Consider the following 20,928-nt stretch of genomic DNA (forward strand, 5'->3'; position numbering starts at 1 on the left):
AGTGGCCATGTCACATTGAATTGGATGTAAAATTGCCTGTGGCTGTTATCCCTCTGGGAGATGCTTTAAAATGCCCCTCTCTTTACCCATTAAAATAAAGTGGGCAGGGTAGATACATTATAGTTACAGGTGGCTGAGCCAATTGAATGAAGTCACTTTTTTCAAGTAAACAGCTTTCCTGTTTGTCTGTTCTGCTCTAATTCTTGATAACCTGGCTGATTATCATTAAATCTGGTGTCACTCGTAAAGAAGAGTCAGACGTTGCTTAGGTTAGATTTATGGATCAAGCCTCCATCCGAAAGCCACATGATGGCCAATATTTTAAAATTTTATTTTTATAGGAATCTCGTCCATATAAGGAAAATGCCTTCTTTCTATAGATGTTTTATTAGAAGTTGCTGAAATACAAACTACCTCTTTATAAAATTGGCATCTTCTAATAAACAAAAGATAAAACTCTTACCAGAAAGTTACCATGGTCTGTCAACATAGCACATGTGCCAGAGGGAAGGAGGGAAGGAAGGAAAAGTGAGAAAAAGAGGAAAGTGTGTGTGTGTGTGTGTGTGTGTGTGTGTGTGTGACAGAGACAGAGACAGAGAGACAGAGAGAAGTACATTTTGTGGAATCAGACACCGAGGGAGGGGTTGGCTATAGGAGCCACTGTTAGTTATTCTGTACGTGGTTATTAAACCTAATCACTTCCAGCACAGTTGGGGACCTCCTAACAATCCTAATACTATTACTAATAAAAAGAAAATTCCATCCCAACCAAAACCACTATGAAGAAATGCTTCCACTTAACAGAGATATTTCCATACAATCATCAGTGGCAGGGTTGACACCAAAATCTGTTATTTCAGCTGGTAGGAAACCTCTATGAGGTAAGTACTTTCTCTTTTCCCTGTCACTTAAGTGATAATTTGCTAGAATAAGCATATGTAATTGTACTTCTTTCGCTGCAGGAAGGGGGATTTAGAAGGGAAGGGACTGTGGTGAGTATAAAGGATGGAAAGAAGATGGGAGTCTGTTTTTCTTCTAGGCAGTGGCATCAGAAGGATGTGAGTTTAGACCCAGGATATGTTTTCTTTCTTCAGAAGGTCATTTAATGTCTTTGAGCTATACTCCCCTCTTCTATAAAGTAGGTTATATGAATATATTTCTCATGAATATGTTTCTCATTGTAAGGATTGAATGTATGTAAATTGCCAGTCACATGAAAGGGGCTCAGTAAATGCTACTTCTCTCAGTGACGGTGGCTCTTCCAGTGCCTCCCTCCTCCAAAGACCCCATCACCCCAGTGATAAAACCATATAAGCAGAAATAGCAAAATCACATACTAACATAGACAACAAACTAGGAGACGCAAGAGTTGAGCCATGAATGTACTACACTGCCTTCTTTCCCCCAGTGGGTTCGAAGCACGTTTCCGTATGTTAACTTGCTTTCCTCATCTTAGAATATTGACACTATGGTTCCCAGCTTTATGTTTATAATGATAACATTTCAGGTCAGCAGGACAATTTGAATTTCTGATATTAGGCACTTGGGTGCATTATCTATTATTACCTTATTGTCTATTAATAAGCCCCTTTAGGTGAAAGATGTAGATATCACATAAAGATACTAAATCATACTATATTTGCAGAACTCAAAATGGAAGTTCAAGGTTAAAAATCTACTGTAATATTCTGTGAGTCCACACAAACTGTGGATCTGTAATTTGAGGACCCTGAATATCCTTTCTGATGCTCTATAGTCATCTATATAAGCCACCAGTTTGGTTCAGTTTCTTGGAAATACGTTTTCTTCTGATTTGATTGCATTCAGTTTTCATTTCAGTCCTAACATGCTGTAGACAACAAACAAAGTTGCACTCCTGTAAATAAATAAAAAGTACAGAACCGAGTCCCAAATAGTGCGATTCCAGAGGAGTGCAAGATGTTTCCTTGCTGACAGGAGACACATGACTTAGAACTGTGTCTTCATTTGAACACTAAAGAAAAATAAAAGGCTTCTTTTTAAAAAAATGTTTTATGTTTATTTATTTTTAAGAGAGAGAGAGAGAGAGACAGAGAGCAAGCAGGGGAGGGGCAGAGAGAGAGGGAGACACAGAATCTGAAGCAGGGTCCAGGTTCTGAGCTGTCAGCACAGAGCCTGACATGGGGCTCGAACTCACCATCTGTGAGATCATGGCCTGAGCTGAAGTCAGATGCTTAACCAACTGAGCCACCCAGGCACCCCAATAAAAGGCTTCTTTAAGAGAGAGAGAAAGAAACACAATTCCTAACTAGAACCTTGAGAACACCTCAAGATAGGCAAAGTCATTTACCGCTCAGTGTTTTTGAGACCTGAAGATTTCACTTTAATGAGACTGTCCAAGCCTTCACTGTTCAAAAGAGAAAAAAAAAAAATAAATTCAGCTTAGTGATAGGTTTTGGTTGCGCTGGGTCAATAAAGCCACATTATAAATCCACTGCACCCAGGGGCAACAGACAGATGAAAACATGAAATGACTATTTTATTTGATTACCTCTGACTGCTTCTGGTCACTGCAGGACTCACTTTGATGAGGTTATCCAGATCCTGGTTTCTTTAAATAGAAAAATAAAAGGAGAGAAGGTTAATGGTAAAGTTCTTCTGGCAGGAGCATTAAGGTTATAAATCTGCTTGAAATAATAATAAACCAAAATATTCTTCCTGCCCAAAGCACAAAAATTAATATAGTTCTATTACCTTCGGTTGTTGGTGAGAGTTTCAGGACTCACTCTGATGAGCTTATCAAGATCTCGATTTCTTTACGTGAAAAAAAAAATTAAAGCAGCTTGGGTTAGAGGTAATGCAGGTTCAAGTTGGTTGGAATTAGAAGAAAGGATTAGCCGTCTTATCATTTAGCATGAGACATACTGGTTTGGCATAGAACAGCCTTCAAATAAGTTTTCTAGCTAATTTGGGGGGACAGTCTATGCTGGATTTGAAGAGAAGTTGCTCTGACTTTACATACTTCATAGCCAGAGAACATCTACGAGGGCACGCTGGCTGGTGTTCACAGCAAACATCTGGGATTAACAACTTTCCACTCTGCAGTGTTTTAACGTTATGAAGATACAAGCTGATTTTAATGTCCTTGTCCTTGTTAGTTTTTAAATCATATTCACCAACTGAAGATATTTTTTAAAATAAGCTCTAAAATTGGGATTATACTTAGCATAAGACTTGGCAAGGAGCGTTCTAGAAATCCTTCAAAACCATGACATTTCTTTCCTTTACAATGACTAAAAAGCTGAAATGAACTCAGCTGTTCATGGTCAAATTAGTTACATGCTCTGAAGACTGTCTGCTTCCTATCTGAAGCCACACCAGTTCGTTTCCTCAGTCAAGAACAGTATTTCTTCCCACATAGTTTGCTGCCATTCACTGCCTTCGTGTCATACCTTGTTTTAAGGGCTGGCAGGTGGTGATTTTTCAGTTGTTCCCGTAAACCCCTTTTTAATATTTATTCAGAGAAATGTGTCAGCCTGTAATGGCAAGAAATCATAGGACTGGGGTGCCTGGATGACTCAGTCAGTTAAGCGTCCAACTTTTCATTTCAGCTCGGGTCATGATTTCACAGTCTGCGGGTTCGAACTCCATGTCAGGCTCAGCGCTGACAGTGGACACAGCCTGCTTGAGATTCTCTGTCTCCCTCTCTGTCTGCCCCTCCCCCACTCATGAGCATGTGTGTTCTCTCTCTCTCTCAAAAATAAATAAACATTAAAAAAAAATAGAAATCACAGGACTGAGAATGCCTGCTTTCAGTACATCTTGGACACCAACTTGCCTGTCTACCCTTCCCTCCAAACAGTCCTTTCTCCTTATATAAAAATAAGAGACATTTTACTTGTCAAAAATATTAAAACAATGTTGAGAGCTGAAGGGGAGCCCTTTAGAACTTCATCACTGAAAAGTTCTGAGAAAAAGTCTGCATTTCCCTCCCCCAAACCTAATATTTCCATTGAATGTGCTTCCCAGCCCCTGGCTTCTATCATTGTTCTCAGATTTCCACGGTAGAAAGAAAGCTGCTAACTGAATTTTCACTGTTTTGAATTATCTTCAGGAATAGTATTTGCAATTAAAGATAACCAATTGGTTTCTACAAATACTATTAAAGGAAGGATTATCCTATAAGAGCTATCCAAAATATAATTTCCTTGTATAAATTGATTGCAAGATTTAGTATAAAGTCAGCTGTGCCTAAAAGACAATGACCTCTAAAGTGAGATTATTTTACACCTTAAACTATTGTAACACTGTATGTTAACTGTACAGGAATTAAAAAATTTTTTAAATAAAATAAAGTGAGGTTAATTTCATATATTAGGATAAAAAATACAAAGAATAAGACTTTGTAGAGAAGATAATGTGTTCAAAGGCCATAATATTTTTTAGTGTAACTACATACAACATTCATGTGCCAACATGATTAAACTGCACACACAACCATGGGAACTTCCATTTTCACTCTTCTGATGAGCACAGAAAATGTCATTTATACAACAACCTGGAAAAGTGATATTCAAATTACTGTTTCATAAAGCGCATTAAGAAATACATTTTAGGGGCGCCTGGGTGACTCAGTCAGTTAAGCATCAACTCTTGATTTTGGCTCAGGTCATGATCTCAAGGTTCGTGAGATTGAGCCCCTGCCATTAGCACAGAGCCTGCTTGAGAGTCTCTCTCTCCTACTCTCTCTGCCCCTTACCCACTCACACTTGCAGGCATTTGTGCTCTCTCTCTCAAAATAAATAAATAAACTTAAAAAAAAGAAATAAGGTTTACATCACAACTCAATACTCTCTTCAGATAGAGATATGCACACTCACACACACACATAAGCAAACACAAATTTCATTAAATAATACCCTTCCTACATAATAACTCTCATGTTTTCCACTCTATTTAATTAATTTTATTTAATTGAGGGAAAGTGCTGATTGCTACTTGCTGTATTAATTACAAGACCCGTTGGTGGGTTTTGACCCATAGTTTGAGAAATCCTGGCTTAGAAAATATATAATTGTATGCTATGTTCTACCACTACTGAAAAGACAACAGTGTTTTAACAAAACGAGGATCTCAGTATCAGTTCTGAATTGCCTTGATTGATAGCATCACGCAATTTATCTCAATGACTTGAAAATAACAAATTTATAGACCCCTTTTTCAGGCCTTGGGTCCCTGAAAATGCAGAAATCTTATATCTAAACTTTATCCGGGAAAAATGTGACATTCTTTCTGTAACAAGTTTCTGCTCTCATTTGTTTTGCTTTAAGGATATAGTAAATGGGTATGTTAGAATATTTATCTATCACTGACTCCATGTAGTTTAAGAGCTGCAAAGTGTTTTGCAGCCATTTGCACATTTGTGCCATTGTCACCTATGAAATAATATTTCAAGTGACCCTGTAGAGCAGTAAAGGACACCTTCTGGCTGTCCCATGGCAAGAGCAACAATCCTAGCTCTATAAACCTCCACTATTTCTGGAGGTGTTTAATTAACTTTCATTTCTTTTAAGATTAAAGTTGGTGTGCTGGGAGCCCCCAGGAGTTGGGCTGGGAGTCAGAAGAACTCACGGAGACTATGAGATTTTTGCTCCTGGCCTCAGTATTCTCATCTGTAAAATGAGGAGACTGGAACATCTCTAAGACTCTGCCCGTCTCCAACGTCTTCTACTCCTAGGAAACTATGGATATGGGCTTGACTGCCTGTCATGTTTATTAAATGAGCTATTCAGTGCTTCTTTTCCCTTTTAAATGCAATGTACTGACAATGCATTCTATATTCAGCAAGCAGTACATGAGTGTTCCAAAATGTAATATATTAAATTGACAACCTATTCTTCTCTTGGAGTAACATCTCTGTGCCCCCCAGTACATAATTAGCTTTAATCTATGATAATTGCCTGCTGTTAATAAGACTGAGTATGTCTACTGAATTCTCTTTTTGGCATCCATGGCCTATAATTATACCTAATGTGCAACTAATGATACCTAGTTGCAAGCTTCAAACCCAATAGGTTCCTCATAATTATTCATTCCCTAACAGATCACAAAACTATCAGTCTTCCACTAGTTTTCTCCATGACCCTGGTCAGATCACTTAACCTTTGTGAGTCTGTTTCCTCTTCTGGAAATTGAATAGGTTTGACTGAAACAGGGTTTTCAAAATTGTTCAGACTAACAGGGCTGGGAGTTCTTTGGGATTCCTTCCTTGATCTCTAAAATTTTGCAGTTTTTATATGTACCAACTAAACTCAAAAAGGGAAATCAATATATGTATATAGTGTGCAATAGTTTAAAAATCTTCATATACCCAGAGACAAAAAGCGAGTTTTATTATCTTACAGACACTGCCTAAAGAAATACCAAATTTTATGTCCACAACTTTGCTGGGAGCATCAAACTATCTAAGAAACAATAAACCTCATAAAATTTCCACCGACTACCAGAAAATGCTCTATGAAATGAAGTAAAGGTAATGCTGCTACTACATCTAATAAAGTGTTCTAGGTGTTTTTAGGAATTAACTATTATTAACAAATTGTCATCAGTTCAAGAGACAAAGGTGTTAACATCAATATCATAAAGGAAAAAACAACAAATTAGCACATAGACCAGCTATGTTCTCACAATTGGTCTCTTCAACTGCTTCACTTGAGGTGGAAAGAAGTAAAGACACCAGCATATTATTTTCTTCAGCTACCTCTCTTTCTTGCTAGGAACAAATAGATACTTATTTCCAGGAATATATCAAAATCATGATGGTTTTTCAAGACCTATATTCAGTTTGCCCACAGAATGACTACAAATTATTTACATCTGTATTGTGTTTTAAGAGGAAAAACAAAACAAAACAAAACAAAACAAAACAAATTAACATCTTTCTCTTACCCAGTCATGTTTTTGACAGCTTTGGGGCCTACATTAATAAGTTCATCAAGACTTGCTTTACTGCTAAAACAAAATAAAATAAAAGGTCAAATTCAGCTGGAAACCAGCAAATTTTATGACTGACATTTTTTCTTTTGACACATGTAAATCATACAATGGGATCCTAGATAAAAGTAACAAGTTTACTGAGTTTCTACTTCCCAAAGTTTTTAAAATCCTCAAAACAACCCACTGAGGTAGATATCACCATCTTCCCTTTACAAATAAAGAAACCGAGCTTCCTGGAAGGTAGGGCACTCTTTGGGGGCAGGTAGGAAGAAGTGATTAAGAATGAACCAGTTTTAAAACCATAGCAACTGGACCCCAAACCTCACGCTCCTTCCCACTATCATCCTTTCTCTCTGTCCACAGTAACTGCTTACATCTCCACCATGCTCTTCACCAACATCATCACAGTAATCCTGAGAGGGAGCTTGGACTTATTCTGGTATGCACTTCTTGACTTTTGACCTCATATACAATGAGTCTTAACTTCCCAAGAAGACAGAAATATATTCAATGTCATCCAAAAATATTCTAGTATAAGAATATTATAAGAATAGTATAGGAATGTTATGCCACCAACTTTCTCGAGTCATTTAAAAATCAATCTTTGGGTTTGTGAAAGAGTAGAAAGCCAATATTCTTTGTTTTATCCAGCTTTATGAATTTACAATTAATTTACTGTGAATTTACAGTAATGATCTAGTTATGCTATTATTGTGTCAAAACGAATTTCTCAAATGGTAATTATGAAGAATTTGCTTCAATACTATAATAAAGTAAATTGAAACAATGAAAAAAGAAGAGCCTATCCAACACCACTACATATCAATAAATCAATTTGTTCTCATTTTTTTTCATGTCCTCTTTCAGAATGCCTTTAGCCAAATGATTAATCTTATTTTTCGGCAGAAATTGGAAACTTACTCAAAAGTCTCAACAATCTTGGTAAAACCTACCTTGTGTATGCTGAGGGAATGAGTTTGGATCCTAAAAAAATGTTGCAAGTTGCAATAGGTGGTAAAATCAACTAAAATCAATAATAACGTGTACATTTTTTTCAACTTGAATATTAAATTAAATAATTGTTGCCAATTTAAAACTTCATCATTACTTGAATTCTTTTTAGCCCTATGTAAAAGCAGGTGGCTATGAATTCATTTGTTACACAATTATGTACATATGAGAATTTAATTTAGTTTTATTCTTGTTTCTTTCAAGACAAACCCAAATTTAAATTACTCTTGAGCTTTTGACTTTCCACATTATATTTGGTAGCAGAATTAGCATTTAGGATATTTTGGGAGGTTGTAACAAACAAAAGAAAAATATAAACATATAAGATTTATCATTTCTATGTGTTCCCCATTTCCATCCCCTCCAAAAACAACAAAAACGAAAGCAAGCAAGCAAAACAACATAACCTAGGACTTTTAAAAAACAGTTACTTCCTGATTTAAGGTATGCAGGTAATACATATAACGTGAATCTGTAACATTGAGGCTACTCTAAGATATTAATTAAATCACTTCAGAATTGCACTTCATGTAGTGCTAAATCAGAACAAGCAAGACTTCAGATTACATAAATTGCTTTTATTCTAAACACTCAAATGAATAATCATAGCTCTAAAGACACATTATTATAACAATGGGCTTTCATACCAACATTAACACCAAAAGCCTAAACAAGAAGGTTAATGTGGTATACCTTATTATTGTACAATATGCTATATACCCTGAAGAGAAAAAAAGGCCAGAAATGTTTGTATCATTTAATTAATCTTTCCAATTAACTCATAAACTAATTTAATCACACACAAGCCCTTTCATGTAAATGATTGCAACGTATTATGTGGACCTATTATACTGAAATAGAATTATGTTGAAATCCCAAGCACAATCGCATACTGATAAGAGACATTATAAGAAATTCTCTATCCTCCATTAAAGCTCACGGCCTGGGAGCCCTGAGCAAGGACCTGAACACCAGGTTTCTAACACAGCTGTTGATTTTTGGTCCCATCACTGGCTGTCTCCATGGTGGGACAATGAGTTTTATTACATTTTTTAAAGTTAAACAGAAAAACACAGAGGTATAGAAGAGTTCCATGAACCTCACCTTTGGTTAGTTCTGTTTGTTTCAGGAGCCACTTTGATGAGACTGTCAAGACTGTGGCCCCTTTAAAACATGGAAGAAGTGATCAGATCAGTGGTTGATTTATATCATGTGGTTGCAAATATTTGTTAAAACTGAGAACCATTTTATATTGTAAAAATATTTTATTGTAAAATATTTATAAATATAGAGTTCATCTCAAAGGATTGGAATTTTCAGTCCTATGAATATATATATTTGGACATAACTACAGCTGCATAGAAGTAATAAAAAATAATCAGTGGTTTTAGAAAATTCATGATATGCCAGGCACTGTTCAAGTGATTCACAGGATTTATATAATTTAATCAATCATCCAATATAGGGAGTATTATCATCCCATGTTCACAAAGGGAAAAACTGAGACACAGACACAGAAAGATTAAGTGAAAGTGAAGTAATCTAACTCAAGAGTCAGATTCCATGATACCAACTTTCCATGATACCATGATTCCATGATACCAACCATTGTACTGGAACTTAGTAATTGAATTAGCATTGGAGTGACGAGACAGCACCTGGTCCAATTTCCTTACTGTGAGGACAAGAAAACTGAAGCCCAAATAGAAGTGACCAACTACATTTCACACGGTTAGTGAGGGCAGAGCCAGACCTAGATCCAAATCTATAGTCTCCCATTTAGTTCTATTTCACCTCTTCTATGCCATCCTCTGCTTAAGAAAAATATACAAATTGGGACGCCTGGGTAGCTAAGTCAGTTAAGCATCCAACTCTTGATTTCGGCTCAGTTCATGATCTCACAGTGGGTCGTGAGATTGAGCCCCACGTCAGGCTCTGCGCTGGCAGCTTGGAACCTGCTTGGAATGCTCTCTTTCCCTCTCTCTCTGCCCCTCCCCCACTCATGTGCGCACACACACATGTTCTCTCTCTCAAAATAAATAAACTTTAAAAAAAAGAAAAGAAAAATAAAACAATAAAGTGTCTTGTCCATTCTTGGAAATCAACTGTGCATCTAACTAATCAAAGTTACCTCGATTATATTAAAACTTAACCATTTTAACATTAAAAGTTAACCATTTTATTATTTTTTTTAATATATGAAATTTATTGTCAAATTGGTTTTCATAAAACACCCAGTGCTCATCCCAAAAGATGCCCTCTTCAATGCCCATCACCTACCCTTCCCTCCCTCCCACCCCCCCCCATCAACCCTCAGTTTGTTTTCAGTTTTTAAGAGTCTCTCATGCTTTGGCTCTCTCCCACTCTAACCTCATTTTTTTTTCCTTCCCCTCCCCCATGGGTTTCTGTTAAGTTTCTCAGGATCCACATAAGAGTGAAAACATATGGTATCTGTCTGTCTCTGTATGGATTATTTCACTTAGCATTACACCCTCCAGTTCCATCCACGTTGCTACAAAGGGCCATATTTCATTCTTTCTCATTGCCACGTAGTACTCCATTGTGTATATAAACCACAATGTCTTTATCCATTCATCAGTTGATGGACATTTAGGCTTTTTCCACAATTTGGCTATTCATGAGAGTGATAAACATTGGGGTACAAGTGCTCCTATGCATCAGTACTCCTGTATCCCTTGGGTAAATTCCTAGCAGTGCTATTGCTGGGTCATAGGGTAGGTCTATTTTTAATTTTTTGAGGAACCTCCACACTGTTTTCCAGAGTGGCTGCACCAGTTTGCATTCCCACCAACAGTGCAAGAGGGTTCCCATTTCTCCACATCCTCGCCAGCATCTATAGTCTCCTGATTTGCTCATTTTGGCCACTCTGACTGGCGTGAGGTGATATCTCAGTGTAGTTTTGATTTGTATTTCCCTGATGAGGAGCAACGTTGAGCATCTTTTCATGTGCCTGTTGGCCATCCGGATGTCTTCTTTAGAGAAGTGTCTATTCATGTTTTCTGCCCTTTTCTTCACTGGATTATTTGTTTTTCGGGTGTGGAGTTTGGTGAGCTCTTTGTAGATTTTGGATACTAGTCCTTTGTCCAATATGTCATTTAAAGATATCTTTTCCCATTCCGTTGGTTGCCTTTTAGTTTTGTTGATTGTTTCCTTTGCTGCGCAGAAGCTTTTTATCTTCATGAGGTCCCAATAGTTCATTTTTGCTTTTAATTCCCTTGCCTTTGGGGATGTGTCAAGGAAGAAATTGCTGCAGCTGAGGTCAGAGAGGTCTTTTCCTGCTTTCTCCTCTAGTGTTTTGATGGTTTCCTGTCTCACATTCAGGTCCTTTATCCATTTTGAGTTTATTTTTGTGAATGGTGTAAGAAAGTGGTCTAGTTTCATTCTTCTGCATGTTGCTGTCCAGTTCTCCCAGCACCATTTGTTAAAGAGACTTTTTTCCATTGGATATTCTTTCCTGCTTTGTCAAAGATGAGTTGCCCATACTTTTGTGGGTCTAGTTCTGGGGTTTCTATTCTATTCCATTGGTCTATGTGTCTGTTTTTGTGCCAATACCATGCTGTCTTGATGATTACAGCTTTGTAGTAGAGGCTAAAGTCTGGGATTGTGATGCCTCCTGCTTTGGTCTTCTTCAAAATTACTTTGGCTATTCGGGGCCTTTTGTGGTTCCATATGAATTTTAAGATTGCTTGTTCTAGCTTCAAGAAGAATGCTGGTGCAATTTTGATTGGGATTGCATTGAATGTGTAGATAGCTTTGGGTAGTATTGACATTTTAACAATATTTATTCTTCCAACCCATGAGCACGGAATGTTTTTCCATTTCTTTATATCTTCTTCAGTTTCCTTCATAAGCTTCCTAAAGTTTTCAGCATACAGATCTTTTACATCTTTGGTTAGATTTATTCCTAGGTATTTTATGATTCTTGGTGCAATTGTGAATGGGATCAGTTTCTTTATTTGTCTTTCTGTTGCTTCATTGTTAGTATATAAGAATGCAACTCATTTCTGTACATTGATTTTGTATCCTGCGACTTTGCTGAATTCATGTATCAGTTCTAGCAGACTTTTGGTGGAGTCTATCAGGTTTTCCATGTATAATATGATGGTATCTGCAAAAAGTGAAAGCTTGACTTCATCTTTGCCAATTTTGATGCCTTTGATTTCCTTTTGTTGTCTGATTGCTGATGCTAGCACTTCCAACACTATGTTAAACAACAGCGGTGAGAGTGGACATCCCCATCGTATTCCTGATCTCAGGGGGAAAGCTCTCAGTTTTTCCCCATTGAGGATGATATTAGCTGTGGGCTTTTCATAAATGGCTTTTATGATGTTTAAGTATGTTCCTTCTATCCCGACTTTCTCGAGGGTTTTTATTAAGAAAGGATGCTGAATTTTGTCAAATGCTTTTTCTGCATCGATTGACAGGATCATATGGTTCTTATCTTTTCTTTTATTAATGTGATGTATCATGTTGATTGATTTGCGAATGTTGAACCAGCCCTGCAGCCCATGAATGAATCCCACTTGATCATGGTGAATAATTCTTTTTATATATGCTGTTGAATTCGATTTGCTAGTATATTGTTGAGAATTTTTGCATCCATATTCATCAGGGATATTGGCCTGTAGTTCTCTTTTTTTACTGGGTCTCTGTCTGGTTTGGGAATCAAAGTAATACTGGCTTCATAGAATGAGTCTGGAAGTTTTCCTTCCCTTTCTATTTTTTGGAATAGCTTGAGAAGGATAGGTATTATCTCCGCTTTAAATGTCCGGTAGAATTCCCCAGGGAAGCCACCTGGTCCTGGACTCTTATTTGTTGGGAGATTTTTGATAACTGATTCAATTTCTTTGCTGGTTATGGGTCTGTTCAAGCTTTCTATTTCCTCCTGTTTAAGTTTTGGAAGTGTGTGGGTGTTTGGGAATTTGTCCATTTCTTCCAGGTTGTCCGGTTTGTTGGCATATAATTTTTCATAGTATTCCCTGATCATTGCTTGTATTTCTGAGGGATTGGTTGTAATAATTCCATTTTCATTCATGATTTTATCTATTTGGGTCATCTCCCTTTTCTTTTTGAGAAGCCTGGCTAGAGGTTTATCAATTTTGTTTATTTTTTCAAAAAAAACAACTCTTGGTTTCATTGATCTGCTCTACAGTTTTTTTTTTTTTAGATTCTATATTGTTTATTTCTGCTCTGATCTTTATTATTTCTCTTCTTCTGCTGGGTTTAGGGTGTCTTTGCTGCTCTGCTTCTATTTCCTTTAGGTGTGCTGTTAGATTTTGTATTTGGGATTTTTCTTGTTTCTGGCGATAGGCCTGGATTGCAATGTATTTTCCTCTCAGGACTGCCTTTGCTGCATCCCAAAGCGTTTGGATTGTTGTATTTTCATCTTCATTTGTTTCCATATATTTTTAAATTTCTTCTCTAATTGCCTGGTTGACCCACTCATTCTTTAGTAGGGTGTTTTTTAACCTCCATGCTTTTGGAGGTTTTCCAGACTTTTTCCTGTGGTTGATTTCAAGCTTCATAGCATTGTGGTCTGAAAGTATGCATGGTATGATCTCAATTCTTGTATACTTATGAAGGGCTGTTTTGTGACCCAGTATGTGATCTATCTTGGAGAATGTTCCATGTGCACTCGAGAAGAAAGTATATTCTGTTGCTTTGGGATGCAGAGTTCTAAATATATCTGTCAAGTCCATCTGATCCAATGTATCATTCAGGGCCCTTGTTTCTTTATTGACCATGTGTCTAGATGATCTTTCCATTGTTATAAGTGGGGTATTAAAATTCCTTGCAATTACCACATTCTTGTCAATAAGGTTGCTTATGTTTGTGAGTAATTGTTTTATATATTTAGGGACTCCCGTATTCGGCACATAGACATTTATTTAGTTCTTGATGGATAGACCCTGTAATTATTATATAATGTCCTTCTTTATCTCTTGTTACAGCCTTTAATTTAAAGTCTAGTTTGTCTGATATAAGTATGGCTACTCCAGCTCTCCTTTGACTTCCAGTAGCATGATAAATAGTTCTCCATCCCCTCATTTTCAATCTGAAGGTGTCCTCAGGTCTAAAATGAGTCTCTTGTAGACAGCAAATAGATGGGTCTTGTTTTTTTTATCCATTCTGATACCCTATGTCTTTTGGTTGGCGCATTTAGTCCATTTACATTCAGTGTTATTATAGAAAGATATGGGTTTAGAGTCATTGTGATGTCTGTAGGTTTCATGCTTGTAGCAATGTCTCTGGTACTTTGTCTCACAGAATCCCCCTTAGGATCTCTTGTAGGGCTGGTTTAGTGGTGATGAATTCCTTCAGTTTTTGTTTGTTTGGGAAGACCTTTATCTCTCCTTCTATTCTAAATGACAGATTTGCTGGATAAAGGATTCTCGGCTGCATATTTTTTCTGTTCAACACATTGAAGATTTCCTGCCATTCCTTTCTGGCCTGCCAAGTTTCAGTAGAGAGATCCGTCACGAGTCTTATTGGTCTCCCTTTATATGTTAGAGCACGTTTATCCCTAGCTGCTTTCAGAATTTTCTCTTTATCCTTGTATTTTGCCAGTTTCACTATGGTATGTCGTGCAGAAGATCGATTCAAGTTACGTCTGAAGGGAGTTCTCTGTGCCTCTTGGATTTCAATGCCTTTTTCCTTCCCCAGTTCAGGGAAGTTCTCAGCTATTATTTCTTCAAGTACCCCTTCAGCACCTTTCCCTCTCTCTTCCTCCTCTGGAATACCAATTTTGCGTAGATTATTTCTCTTTACTGCATCACTTAGTTCTCTAATTTTCCCCTCATACTCCTGGATTTTTTATCTCTCTTTTTCTCAGCTTCTTCTTTTTCCATAATTTTATCTTCTAGTTCACCTATTCTCTAGTTAACCATTTTAGACATGAGGTCAGGGAGGTCACATTCTTTTTTTTTTTTTTTTTTATTAATGTTTATTTATTTTTGAGACAGAGAGAGACAGAGCATGAACGGGGGGAGGGTCAGAGAGAGAGGGAGACACAGAATCCGAAGCAGTCTCCAGGCTCTGAGCTGTCAGCACAGAGCCCGACGCAAGGCTCGAACTCACGGACCGTAAGATCATGACCTGAGCCGAAGTCGGACGCTTAACCAACTGAGCCACCCAGGTTCCCCGGGAGGTCACATTCTTAAACTATCATTGACCTCAGTGTCAGTCTCTTAAAATATTAATTTAATTATCTTTTCAAGCATTGATATGTGTGAAACCAAAAAAAAAAAAAAGCAGCATATTAAAACTTACCCTTGCACACTTTTTCCTGTTCTCGGAACCACTTTGATGAGGTTATCAAGATCTTTGGAACTTAAACAAAAAAAAAAATGATAAGTAAAAATGGAATTAAATCAACTAAGTATTTATTTAAAAGATATATATGCTCAAGATGAATTTTTCTAATAAGTTTTAAGAGAAATCAATACCAGTCTATGTCCTTAATTTTAAAAAGTACAATTTTGACTTCCATATAGATCATCGATATACTGGCTCAGATTCTTATTTACCCTCAAAATAAAACCATAATATCAGGGCAATATTGAGTTTTTAAAAAATCAATCAGGAACAATATAATGATTTGCAAAAACTTTCACACACCTCCTAAGTATTTAATCCAACACTGTAGCTGTTACTTAACTATGTTTTGGTAATAATTTCCATTTTTGGTGCTTTCTTGCTTTAAAGGGATTTTATATCCATTATGTCATTTGATCCTTCAACAATCAAATGACAAAGGTAGAACAGACATGACCCTCATTTTATGACTAAAGAAGCCTCAGCTCAGAGTGTTCAAGGGACTTGCTCAAAGGCACCCAGCTGGGAAGTAATGGATTTCAGACTTGCTGATTCCAATGCAAAGATTTTTCCACATAGCTTCTCTGATGAGGGCCACAAATTGATGCAGTCAGGGAAGGAAGAAAGATAAGACATAATCTTCACCCTGCATTACTTCTGTTTACTTCAGGGGTCACGTTGATGAGATTGTCAAGGCTCTGGCCCCTTTAAAACATTGAAGAAATGGTGAGGTTAGTGATAGATTAACACCAAATGATGAAAACTATTTATTAAAACTCAGAAACTTTATTAACATTTACTGAGATCATGCCAAAGAATGGAATAATGTTAAAGTTGACTATGTAGGTATTTATACATCTCTGAGATTCAGTGAGACAATATTTTAATCTTGGCCACTTTAGGCCAGTCACAAATACTGCACTGGAACTCTGTCTCTATTGTGATTTGTTTAATGTCATGCTCCTAACCTTTGCCAGGTGCGCTAAACATTTTCTAATAGTCTATATATGCATCTCATGGAACATTCCAGAAGGCACATCCTCTTAATATCAACTTCCAATATGCTGTGGGAATTTAAAATTAACCTTGAAGAATCCATATTTTGAAAAATTGACATTTATTAGTAGGTTTTCTATTCACAAGACTGGATGAAGATTAATATACCAGTTTGTTAAAGTCCGTGATATAGAACCTGGTATCTATCTGGCATTTATAACTATGTGTTAAAACTACAAATTTTGAGTAGTTGCATTGGCAACAAACAATAGGAGGATTAAAATCTATAGAGTTCTGAAATGTAAGATATATTTACTATAATAAAAAACCCCATGTAGTCATTAAAAACGTGTCAGTATTTTGTTGTTATCTTTTAACATTCTGTTTCTAATCTTAATGGAATTTTGCTTTTCTTATTGTTTCTGTTTTCCACATACGCAGCACAAGCCAATAGCCCTGTGACCTACAGAGGATGTCACATGGGTAAAGGACATCCGCAGAAGGTGCTTTTTAAAAATGTTTATTTATTTATTTCAAGAGAGAGAGAGAGAAAGACGGAATATGCACAGGAAGGGTAGAGAGAGGGAGAGAATCCCAACCAGGGTCCATGCTGTCAGCGCAGAGCCCGATGTGGGGCTCAATCCTACAAACTGTGAGATCATGACTTGAGTCAAAATCAAGAGTTGGGAGTTTAACAAACTGAGCCACCCAGGCTCCTCTAAAGAAGGTACTTTTATACCCTGTTTCTCCATGCTCTGTGGCCCTACTAAGATTGTATCACAAAGTCTCTGAGGTTACATCTATACAACATCACAGATACAGGTATTTTGAAGCAACTAGATGTTGACTTAAGATTTTACTTTTATCCAGATATCTGAGAATGTATATACCCAGGCTAAAAGCAGCAACAAAAAAAATGTGTGGACTTTTTTTCATGCAAAATGAAACAACCTGAAAGAACCAACTATTCTACCCCAGAACACCCCCTTGTTGATGTGGTTTTTTTTTTTTACCTCTTGTTGATTTTTGCCTAAATGAAGTATGTGAGATTTAAATTCCAGAGTCAGAGAAAAAATATTCCAGGATTCTATTTTCACATTTGAGTAGTCAAAGAAATAACACAACAGTAAGCATTACAACCGCTCCCTTGTAATACTTGTGTTGATTTTGGAGATAGCTTTGATTATATTGCCAAGAACTTGATCTCTTTAAACATATTAAATAAAACATATATCAATGAGGGTTTATTTAAATCTCAAAGTAAATAAAATCAATAAAGAAGAGTGTTCTAATTAATGCAGTAATTTAAAATAATATTTGGAGCTAAACTGTGTGAATCAATGCCCCATAGTGTATGCATCCTCAGTATTTATTCATCCCCTCAATCCACAAATAGTTATGGACACCTGTGAATAATACAGACATAGGCTTAGCCCTCATGAAGCTTCCATTCTAACTCAGGAAAAGGCAGGCAATATACAATCAAACATATAAATGAATGTCACAATTCTAAATAACAATACATGCTCTGAAGAAAATTAGAGAGCGCCTGGTGCCTGTGTTCTGGCACAGAACACAACTGGGGTTGGAGGAGGGGGTGGTCACAATTACATTTGGTGGTCAGAAATGATTTCTTTGAGAAAGTGACAATATGAGGGTAGAGTAGTCCCAAAATGGGAATAGCATATGCAGAAGTCTTAAAGCAGGAATGAGCCAGGAATACAAAAAAGATCAGTTTGGCTGGACTTTATTGAACAAGTGAAAGACAATTGCTAAGGGTTCGAATTGTATTCTACCTGAAATGGACAAATATTGTACTTTTTTAAATAAGAGAGGGAGCAGGATTTGGCTTTACTTTTAACAGATATACAGTGGTGCCTGGGTGGTTCAGTCAGTTAAGTGTCCAACTTCAGCTCAGGTCATGATCTCGTGGTTCATGAGTTCGAACCCCGTGTCTGGCTCTGTGCTGACAGCTCAGAGCCTGGAGCCTGCCTTGGGATTCTCTGTCTCCCTCTCTCTCTGTCCCTCCCCTGCTTGAGCACTCTCTCTTTCTCTCTCTCTCTCTTTCTCTCTCTCTCTCTCTCTCTCTCTCTCTCTCTTTCTCTCAAAAACAAATAAACAAAAAAAAGTTAGGGGCACCTTGGTGGCTCAGTCAGTTGAGCGTCTGACTTCAGTTCAGGTCATGATCTCACGGTTCGTGAGTTTGAGCTCTGCATCAGGCTTTGTGCTGACAGCTCAGAGCCTAGAGCCTGTTTCAGATTCTGTGTCTGCCTCTCTCTCTGCCCCTCCCCCACTCACACTCTGTCTCTGTCTCTCAAAAATAAATAAACATTAAAAGATTTTTTTACGTTAAGAAAATAAAAGATCTACAGAACTTAATTATGTGTAGTAAAAGAAAAAGACAACTACTGTCCCTAAAAGCTCTCAGCAAGCACAAACACACACTGTGCATACTCCCAAGCATTGCACATGGGTGCACACACATACACATCCATGTACATATGTACTCATATACATACAAAAGCATAGATATACAGGTATCCATGTATACACAGCATGCGTGCATTGTTATGCAATCACACACAGTTGCGTTTGCAAAAACATGCACATACTCATATGCATGTGGACTGGTGTACATACAAAGGTGCAATTGTACATATATGCACATTCATGCAAACACAAGCACACACACATAAAACATTTATTTGCCTGTAGACACATATAGGCATGCACATAGTCACACACCAACATATGAAAAACAAGAGGTGACTATTTGAAGTACTCTTTAAAATAAAAATTAGCATGGAAGTCATGGATTTTTCTTAGAAAATCAAAGTAAATTAAATATTTGAACAGTATCTGAATCATTAAGAAAACATAATTCACCTGAATCTTTATCTTTGCTCACAATTTCTTGCAGCTACTATGGGCCAGGCAGGATAATGTTATGATCCCTATTTTGTGGATAAGTAAACTGAAGCATGAGAACTAGCAAATGACCAAGCCAGAATTTGAACCCAGGTCTTTAGGATTCCCTGCTCACATTCATTACCTTGAGTTACCTCCCTGAACCCCCATGTAGCCAAAGAAATCAATGCTTTCTTCTCAGTCTACTGGGTGCAAATACAAGTCTCAAACTCCCTGGGTTGCTGGACCATGTCATGTTGCTGAGAATAGCACACCAGCTTTTCAACTAGCTGAGTCCTTGCACTGCTAACTGGGCCTGCAGACATCAGTGACACATTTTAGAATCAACTAATAACATCATGTACTGAGTTAACTGAATGGAAAGAAGTTCAAAGGAAACCACATGGAATTATTTGGTGCACTGGTTTCAGCAACGTACCAACAAGCTCAGTTTCAAATATATTCCATCTGCTTTTTAAAAAATAAAAAGCAGGAGAATATAAGCTTTCCAGATTTACTTGAAAGTTAATGGGTAGGAAAACTCTTTTTTAAGTTTATTTATTTATATTTAGAGAGAGTGTGTGAGAGGGGGAGGGACAGGGAGAGAGAAGGAAAGAGAGCCCGACTCAGAGCTCAAACTCATGGAACTGTGAGATCATGACCTGAGCTGAAATAACCCAGACAGCCTTAGGAGAACAAAGTACGCTTTGTTAAGCTCTTCATTTTTATACACTACACTACATAGATATATACATGCTACACACAAAAACACTATATATGTGCACACATTGTTTGCACATAAACACATCTACCTATATCCACACATACCACATACATATATTTACATGTAGTTATACTATATACACACACACATTTTGATGGTTAATTTCATATGTTAAGTTGGCTGGGCCACAGAAAGCCTACATATTGGATCAAATATTATTCTGGGTATGTCTGTGAGGGTGTTCGGGGATGAGATAAACATTTGAATCTGTAGACTGAGTAAAGCAAATGGTCCTCCCTAACATAGGGGCCATGACCCAATCAGTTGAGGATTAGAATGGAACAGAAAGACTGAGTTAGAATGGAGTTTTTCTGCCTGACTGACTGGCCTCAGACATCTCTTGGCATTGGAAGCTAAACCATCAGCTCTCCTGATTCTTAGGCATTTGGGTTTGGACTGGAACTATAAATCACTGGCTCTTCTAGGTATCCAGATTGCCAACTACAGAGCTTGGGACTTTTCAGCTTCCATAAGAGCATGAGCCAATTCCTTATCCTATTGCTTTTGTTTCTCTGGAGAACCCCCTTGAGTACACAGAAATACTCTTATACCCACACAATTATACATACACACTACTTATATACACACAAATACATTTATACACACACATGCAGTACTTACACATACACACACATACACACTTAAACACACACACACATACACACACACAGAAAGGAATCATTTAACTCAATAAAGTCAAATTCCCATTTAATTTTGCAAAATCTGCCAGATAGTAAACTTTACCCATAAATTAAATGCAAAAGATCACTTCTGACTATCACTTGTATAAAACTGCTTAATATGATTTGTTTGGGGAAAAAGAGAGCTTGGTTTGAATTTCAATGCAGTCTCCTGACAAGCAGTCAGGATTCCGATGTGCTTATAAATGCCAAAGGAAGGGGAGGAAGTTTTACATGTCT

At 37.2% G+C, this 20,928-nt stretch overlaps 1 protein-coding gene and 1 long non-coding RNA gene across 10 annotated transcripts in view; both read right to left on the reverse strand.

Moving 5' to 3' along the window:
* The window catches only part of SCEL (sciellin), a 321,637-nt gene that overhangs the window by 25,342 nt on the left and 275,367 nt on the right, over nucleotides 1-20,928 (reverse strand). For all 9 annotated transcript variants that reach the window (XM_019444130.2, XM_019444129.2, XM_019444126.2 and 6 more), the window contains 7 exons: nucleotides 15,967-16,026; nucleotides 15,277-15,336; nucleotides 9,091-9,150; nucleotides 6,928-6,990; nucleotides 2,734-2,793; nucleotides 2,531-2,590; nucleotides 2,330-2,386 (listed from right to left, as the gene is read on the reverse strand). In XM_019444130.2, the coding sequence (XP_019299675.2) occupies nucleotides 2,330-2,386; nucleotides 2,531-2,590; nucleotides 2,734-2,793; nucleotides 6,928-6,990; nucleotides 9,091-9,150; nucleotides 15,277-15,336; nucleotides 15,967-16,026 (420 nt within the window). The remainder of the gene's footprint in view (nucleotides 1-2,329; nucleotides 2,387-2,530; nucleotides 2,591-2,733; nucleotides 2,794-6,927; nucleotides 6,991-9,090; nucleotides 9,151-15,276; nucleotides 15,337-15,966; nucleotides 16,027-20,928) is intronic.
* On the reverse strand, nucleotides 17,306-20,923 carry LOC128775506 (uncharacterized). Its single transcript, XR_008420215.1, has 2 exons — nucleotides 18,430-20,923; nucleotides 17,306-18,386 (listed from the first exon to the last, which is right to left on the reverse strand). It is a non-coding gene; the product is annotated as an uncharacterized LOC128775506 (long non-coding RNA).

Source organism: Panthera pardus, unplaced genomic scaffold (assembly GCF_024362965.1).
Source record: "Panthera pardus isolate Hobbes unplaced genomic scaffold, ASM2436296v1 HiC_scaffold_1, whole genome shotgun sequence".
NCBI lineage: Eukaryota > Metazoa > Chordata > Mammalia > Carnivora > Felidae > Panthera > Panthera pardus.